This window comes from Colobus angolensis, unplaced genomic scaffold, assembly GCF_000951035.1.
Source record: "Colobus angolensis palliatus isolate OR3802 unplaced genomic scaffold, Cang.pa_1.0 Scaffold38, whole genome shotgun sequence".
Lineage (NCBI taxonomy): Eukaryota > Metazoa > Chordata > Mammalia > Primates > Cercopithecidae > Colobus > Colobus angolensis.
In genome coordinates, this window is record NW_012117154.1 from 5,507,064 (window position 1) to 5,515,358 (window position 8,295).

At 49.4% G+C, this 8,295-nt stretch overlaps 1 protein-coding gene across 1 annotated transcript in view; it reads right to left on the reverse strand.

Annotated features, from left to right (window-relative positions):
* PRDM15 (PR domain containing 15) overlaps positions 1 to 8,295 on the reverse strand; it is an 81,921-nt gene that overhangs the window by 72,571 nt on the left and 1,055 nt on the right. The window contains 3 exon segments of the mRNA XM_011954223.1: positions 967 to 987; positions 990 to 1,090; positions 8,172 to 8,292. Of these exon segments, the coding sequence (XP_011809613.1) occupies positions 967 to 987; positions 990 to 1,090; positions 8,172 to 8,292 (243 nt within the window).

Sequence of the window (8,295 nt, forward strand, 5' to 3'; positions counted from 1 at the left end):
GAGAGGGACTCTGGCTAAGTAAATTTGTGGGTGGAGAGGGACTCTGGCTAAGTAAATTTGTGGGTGGAGAGGGACTCTGGCTAAGTAAATTTGTGACACCCTGCAGATTCCCACTCTGGAGTCACGACGTACACTGGCACAGGAGAGGCCCCGAAAAGTCCTTTAACAAAAATATCTGCTGAGATGTGTTCTGTCCAGCAGGTTCCCAAATTTATTTGGGCAAAGAGCACCTTTCGCACACGCTGATGAACGTGCTAAAGAAGGATGGTCCAGACTGCAGACTCCTGGGGTCAGCAAAGGGGCAGGGCCTGGCTTTGCCACAAGAGGACTAGACACCAGACCCAGGGTGTGGGTCTGCCTCTGCTGTTTACCAGATGAGAGAGACCTCAGGTGAGTTATGGTCCCTCCAAGGGCCTCAGTTTCCTCACCTTACAATAAGAGGTGGCCTAGTGCTCACCAAGTCCCTTTCAGCTGGCACAACTTCCAAATTTCAGTTCATTGTTACCATCTCATAAAACAGTGTTAAAACACAGATACGGACATACAGATAAAACACAGATACAGATGGGCAGACAGAGGTTTTTCACCTGGCTTCCAAGGCTGTGATGAAATGGCACAACATTCCTCAATACAGCAACCATTCCTCACTGCCTGCTGCCCAGCAGTTAAAATGCATGCATTCTGCAAGCCGGCGGTAACTCCCTTTCTTTCTCATCTTATTTTTCATTAAATACGATGCGTTCTTCCAGCCTCATCCAGGGGTTCCACATGCCCCAGGAGTGTTTGGGGGACTCTCCTTGGCCCTCCACTCCCCCAAACCACCCTCCTCCTGCACCACCACCTCTGCCTCTGCCTGGGGTCACCCTCCCTGTCACTGTCCCTCTTGAGCAGCAGCTGCCATTGTTAAAGCCACAGGCTGTGCCTGTCTGAGCCCGTATCCTTCCTCCCCTACTGGAGTGAGCCCACCAGGAGGTGGGGCAGGATTGCAGTCGCAGGCCTCACAGGGCTCAGTGGCTCAGTGTAGGGCACCTCATTGCCTAGAGACGTTTCCAGGAGCTGCTCACTGACCCTCTAGTTTCCAATCTGGGACCTGTAGGCCAACAGTGGGTCGCGAAAGTAGACATGAGAAGCCTGCTGTCCCTCTCCACGTGTCTTGAAACATGACAGAAATTAACAGTGGTCCTCTGCTGTTACCACTGACAGCCAATCAGCAGCCTCCTTCCTGGGGATGGCTGAGTTTCCTTTCGTCACCTCTCCAGCATCCAGGCTCAGGACATGGGGACACATGGGTGCTCTGACCAGCCCTGCTGAGTACAGCTTCTCCTGCAGCATGCCGGCCTCCACCTACGCAGCAGCGCACACCTACGGGACCAGAACCCCCCTTTGGCCCAGCCCTGCCCACCTGCAAGGAAAGCCCCAGGATACAATGGAACATCGGGCCCTTTTATTTCCAAGTCTTTCTTTTTGTCTTCTCTAAAATAAAGCAAATAGCTATTACATAGCTAGAAATAGTACAAGGTTTTCTTAAGAGTATTTCTTTTATGATTTATTCTCTTTTCTCACTTTCTTAACCTCTTGGTTTCATCCAAATGGGATCTATATAAATAGCTTTAAAACACAAAAAATGCCCCTTCCCGCTTCCCCATTTGCTATCCCATTCCCCAGGGCGGCCATTCAAGCCTCTTTCTGCTATATCTGCTTCTGCACCTCAAAATAACACGCACCTCTGAGATCCTTCATCTCTCAAAGTTGGATCCTGCATTTTTACTTCTTACAGGCAGATGAAGGGCTGGTTTTCTTACATTCTCTTCCCCCCCCCATCACTTCCCAGTATGATTATAGTTAAATTGATGTATATATTATGACTCTGAAAATATTGGCTGCCTTAACAAGTTCATTATTAATACATTTTTTTCTTCAAAAGAAATAATGAAATGAATGAACTTAAACAACTTCATTATCAATAACTTTAATTCATTTGTTATATTTGCTTAGGCCTCATTTTTTATACTTTTAATTTATTTTGACATATAATCAATTGTACCTATTTATGGGGCACAAACTGATGCTTCTAATGGATAGTGATCAGATCAGAGGAATAAGCGTATCCATCATCTCTAACATGTATCATCTCTTTGTGTCGGACACGTTCAACATGCTCTGCACACATTTTGTTTGCTACTGTTGTGCAGGGCAGAGGCGGTGCTGCAGGAGGTCGGGGGCAGTGAGGGCCAAGGAGAGCACAAAATGCACACTCCTGGGCACGCGGAACCACTGGATTCAGCTGGAAGAAAGCACTGTATTTAGTGAGAAATAAGATTCGAGAGGAAGCGGGTTATAGCCAGTTTGTAGAAGAACTGTGCTAGGTGGCTTCATGTGCATGCGGCTTGTCTTTGCTGTGTGCAGGTTTTGTGTGCTGCTCGTGCACGCATTCTGTTGCTGGTGGTAGTAGGACGGGAAGACACCCATGGCTATAACTTCCCGCACCCTGCAATTGCTTCTCCTTACAGTTTTTCACCGGGTCAGACCAACAAGATGGACCAAGGGTTCCGCTGCGTTTCCTAGCACCTCCCCTCCTTGTCCCATGCCCTCGAGGTCTGACACAAGCTGCATCCTGGACCTCCCCTTCCACAGCAGCCTGAGGGCGCCCGCCTGGTTCTTTCTCCTGCACTTGAAGCTGTTTCCTGAGCCTCCTGACTCCCCTTTCCTTGGTCTGCTCCCTGGATCTGGAAAGCACATTTTCCTGTAGTTTCCCTAGCAGGGCGCATGGGGGTATATCTTGCGGGAGGATTTGTCATGTCTGTGAATGTCCTTATTCTACCCTCACAACTCAACTGGGCTGCCTGGGTACACAGCCACTGGTCACTTTCCCTCTGAACACCCAATGTCCAAGGAAGGACTCCATAGTCCATCAGCTTCCAGCATCGTAGCTGATGCATCTGGTATCTTTCGTGCCAGTAAATCTTCTCTGTGCAGCTCTCTACCTCCAGAATCTTTAGGAATTTTTGTTCTAGCTCCCGTGACCTGCTTTGACGCTGTGCACTGACTGGCCTTCAACCTGGCACCAAGCCCTTCAGCCCTACTGTTTTCTTGTACTGTTTATGATTTCTTCTCCGTTCTCACTTTCTGAACCTCTTACTTTCATCAAAGATGACATCTATACTTCTCATTTTCACATCTGGTTCTTTCAGAGGGAGAGAAAGGTGTACACTCTGCCACATTAAAAATGGAAACTGTGCTGGGCACGGTGGCTTACGCCTGTAATCCCAGCACTTTGGGGGAGCCAAGGTGGGAGGATCACTGAAGCCCAGGTATTTGAGACCAGCTTGAGTAACATGGAGAAACCCCATCTTTACAAAAAACACAAAAATTAGCCAGGCATGGTGGCCCTGCAGCCAGGCATGTAGGCCTGTAGTCACAGCTACTCGGGAGGCTAAGGTGGGAAGATTGCTTGAACGCAGGAGGTAGGTTTCAGTGAGCCCAGGTTGCAGTGAGACGAGATGGAGATGGCACCACTGAGATGGAGATCGCACCACTGCCCTCCAGCCTAGGTGATGAAGCAAGACTCTGTCTCTGTCTCGGAAAAAAAAAAACTGAGGTAGTGTAGACTCTAACCACACTGATGGCTGCTCTCACTGGTTGTCCTGTGTTTACTTAGCAACAACAACAAAAAAAGGTTGGAGGACTGATTCCTACTTAATGATGAGGCTTGTGTGACCCTAGAGGGCTTGGATGGTGGAGAGGCTGTGAGTGCTGGTTTAGCATATTTTAAAAAGCAGAGAGAATGAGAATCGGCAGAGAGCAAAGCCTGGAGAAGTCAGGGACCCAGGGAGACAAGAGGAATCCAGATGACAGGACCAGCTAACAGTCAGAGTTGAGGCGGCCTGCTCAGAACAAGGACCCTGTTAACCTCTTGCCTAACGTAGTGCTAAAATAACATTTATGGTTTTGGTCACAATAAAAGACAAACCTACTATAACTAAGTAGCATATATATATATATATATATGCATAATTTGAAACTTACAAAAGACCAGAAGCCCAGAGGGCTGAGACACCTGAAACACCCCTTCTCAAAAGCAGACTCTGGTCCAGTGAGTGGGCAGTTAAGGTCCAACCACATTTACTTCCTGCAGGCCCCACCCACATCAAGGATTAAGGACCCTGGACTCACAATGAGTTTGCCTCAAGCCACATCGCTTAGTCAAGGTTTACTGATGATGCTTGCAATAGGTCAACACTCAGAGCTGTCAAGTGGAGACCTGGACCATGCTGAACACAGAGGTCGGTCAAACGGAGCCAGTAACAGACGGCGCATCTCAGGCAAAGAAAAGCATCTTCTCTGAGAAAGCCAAGCTCCAGTTTTATGTAAGTGTATGGAAGCACGGAAGAGCTGAGCCGCCTGTGCTCATCAGACCCCACAGGCTTGGAGGACTCCAGGACAGGGTGCAGATCTCGGCTTCTCCTACTCTGAGTAGGATTCATGTAAAATGAGTGGCTTCAGCAGGGCCCCTGCTCAGTCCAAGCTCCTCTGCACCCTAAGTCATCCTTATTGCCTCCTCTGGAAACCCCTTCTGCCCTGGGGGGTTCCTCTCACTGCATGCTCCCTCCTAAGCCCCTCTGCTATCTGTACCTCCCCTCCAGAGCCTCCACAGGGAGTACCCCAAGGTGGCTACCTAGACCTCCCTTCCTCTAGATGCAGCACTTACCTGCCACCCCCAACTCCCAAGTCAGCATCCTGGTGGCCCCTCACCCTCCCCAGGCCCCAGACAGTAGCTCTACCTGACGCCTGGAACCAGGAGCAGCCAGGCTCTTTGAGTTTTGCCAGCATCCCCATGAAAATGTTTCCTAAAACGCTACTCCCTGCATCTCAGCTGACAGTATAAACTGTTCATCCCTGTTTCAAACAGCTGCAAGGGACATTATTTCCAGCATACTGTAAATACTGAAAATAAAACTGCCATGTCACTCTTGTAAACATATCTATTAGAATCTAGGCATGAAAACATGATAGCCATGGTCATCTATTTACAATGCACACGAGCAAGCTCTCCTTTATGGCCAGAAAGTATACACTTCTTCCTCTAGGAACTCCTATTTCTGTTACTACAAAATGTAAACCCAACGTCATATATTCGTGCTTGAAATTACTCTATTGATTCACCCTCCTGTAACTTTCTGCAACACAAGCATGCATATAAATTGAATTCGCCTTGATTTTCTACAACCATAGGGTTGTGCTAACGTCTCCTGAATTATCACTGCAGTACAGTCATGTGTTGCTTAATGACAGTAATATATTCTGAGAAATGCATTGCTATGGGATTTTGTAGTCGTGCAAATACGATAGAGTGTACATACACAACCCTGGATGGTATAGCCTAGGGTATATACTACATGCCTAGGCTAGACGGCCCAGCCTACCGCGCCTACGCTACAAACCTGTACAGCACTTAACTAACAGAATACTGTAGCTACCTGTAACATAATAGTAAGTATTTGCTCATCTAAACATAGAAAAGGTAGAGTAAAAATGTGGTACTATCATCTTACAGGACCAGCATCATATATGTGGTCCACCATCGAACCAAATCTCCTTTTTGTGGTGTGACTACAATTGGAACACCACTGATCAAAACAGAAATAGTCTACATTTTGGTAAATCATCGTCTAACATAAAAGCTGTGTTTAACAGACGAGAAAGAGTTTTTTTCCCCTCATCAGTTCACATATCACGGACAAATGCTCACCTCTCTCCCTATTCCTCTTTCTAGAAATGTGAGCACAGAGAAGCTGGCTCCAGAAATAAGGAGATGGGAGCAGAAGGGGCTTGGCCACAGCAGAGTCTCACAGTGCCACATCCTCTGGAGTTCTGAGCCTGAATTCATCAAAGATCAACTTGTCATCAACGATCACCATGAACACCGCTGGTGCAGAGGCTCCCGCAGCTGCTGCAGGCCTGTGACCCACGGGGGAGCCGTTCCCCAACACCCTTAAATCTGCTGGGACACCCCCCCTCCCCCGCAGTTCCCACACCCAAGGGCCATGACTGCAAGAGGAGGGACCTTTCCTTAGGAGGAGCCTTTTGAGGAGTGGATGTGGCCCCAGGGCAGGGGCTTCTCCCACTCTGAGGGAGAGTTTGAAGATGTCTGGTCTACAGGGCCCCTGATTCCCTCAGGTCACCCCCACACCCAGGACACAGCTGTCAGCTGCACCTCAGTAAACAGCAGCTCCAGTCACCCACCGTGCATTTCCCAACCAAACCAGCAGCAGGCCTGCCTGGCTCTGGAACGAGGCTCTGTCCTGCCCCATCTCCCCTTCTACCTCCGTGTTCTGTGGAGAGGAATCATGCAGGGCCTGGATTCCAGTGATGCCAACTCCATTCCCCACACACAGAAAAAGATGCAGACCCTGCCGCGCCACTGCTCAAAGCCCCTCAGTGGCATCCACAAGGCACTCAGAAGAAAATCTCTGCCTGGTGCATGGCCCCTGCTGCCTCACCTTCACGGCCACACTGGCCTGTCCCATTCTGGGCTCATCCCACCCCAGGGCCTCAGAATTTGCCAACATCTGCCTGGTGGGGGCAGGCACCACCCCACCCACCTCCACCAGAGGCTCCCTCACAGGACTGTCTCCACTGCGGCCCCTCCTCAGACAGCCCCTTCTAGTCCCAGCCCCCAAGTGCCTCATCCCCTGCCCGCCACTTGCCTGCCCTCCTTCCTTTCTTCATGCTCTTCCCACCCCCTTACCTGAGAGTTTTATGATTTTCTATCTACACCACCTCCTACCCCCCTGCCCAGAACATTAGGTCCACCAGGTGCAGCCCCCTTTCCATTCACTACAGCGTGGGGCACCTAACAGGTGCTCAGTAAACACTGGTGGAAAGAATGAATGAATGGCCGAATGAATGAATATCTACACACACCAGCACTGTCAGGGGAGCTGAGCAGGGCCATCCATGCTTTGCAAATGAGGAACAAAGTCGGAAAAAGCATTTAAGTCACCGCGCACCATCCCAGCCTCTGAGCACACGGGTGGAAGACAGTTGCCTTAAATCTCCTTTCAATCTGCAAAATGGCAGGACTGTTCTTTCCTGGCCTTCTGCACAGATAATGACATCGAAAATGATATAAGAGCCACATCCCAAGTGAACAGAGTCCTTTGTCAAATATAATTATTCTAAGACAAGCTAGCAGACTTCCAACTACGGTTGATTTTTAAATTTATTTATTTGTCTTCTGGAGAAATAACCGTCCTGCCTGCTTCCAAAATGGAACATATTAGTCTATTCTTTGCTGGCTACTTTGCTGCAAAAAGTATGAATCACAGATGTAAGAAGAAAAACTATTAAAAAAAAAATGGGGGTTTTTCCTCTTGAAAATCTAAATTATAGAGCTACTATTTCTTAATCGTTCACCGTGAGGCAGCGATGTCAGGAAATCTGGGGAAGGAGTGAAGAGGTGAAAACGTGGAATACGTGAAAATGTCCGAGCTTGAAACAAAATACGGGAGTGGTGTGTGCACCCGGGTGGGGTCACGCCCTTATCAAGTGTTGACATCACTGCGTTCTCCAAGGAGGACTGTCCTTGCTACCTTTTAAGGTTCATCACAAAACCAGTGGTTCCTTTACATCTCACCCTTAAAAACACCTTCAGGAACCAAGCCGGGTTCTCCAAATTCACTTGAGTCTGGCTTAAGCCAATGTGGTTTTTTTTAAAACGAGTGTTGGCAGCTTTAAAGACACACATAGGTCCACGTGTCTCTGATCCACACTTGTTTCTACCGTTTTAAACTCCCTTTGGGGACTTGGGGGTGAGGGGCAATTTCTGAGCATTTGCGGGGGAAAAAACCCATCCACTACCTTAGGGGCTTAAGAAAAAGGTAAATGGGAGATAACTCTAACCACCAGGTAGAAGTATTTATCTCCATGAGTTTTCATTTCTATTTTCACCTGTGTGAACACCGCCCCTCTCGCCGGAGGCCGCACGTGGCCCCCGTGCCCACCTGTCCGCGCGAGGCGGGCCTCACCTGAGCGGCCGGGCACGCCCCGTCCCCGCAGAGCTACCCACCCCGGGCAGGCACGCGTCACCTGTCCATCCACCTCGCTACCTTCTCTCTGCCACCAAAAGGCTTAAGAAAACAAGGCGCAAGGGGTCTGGGAGACCCCATCACCCGGACTCAGCTTCTCTAAACGCGGGGGTGGGGGTCCAGGGACCCTCCCGTGCCACCCGCATGGGCTGTACACGAGGGCGGGGGACAGCGACATCCCCGGGGCCCTCGGCGACGAGGCCGCCTG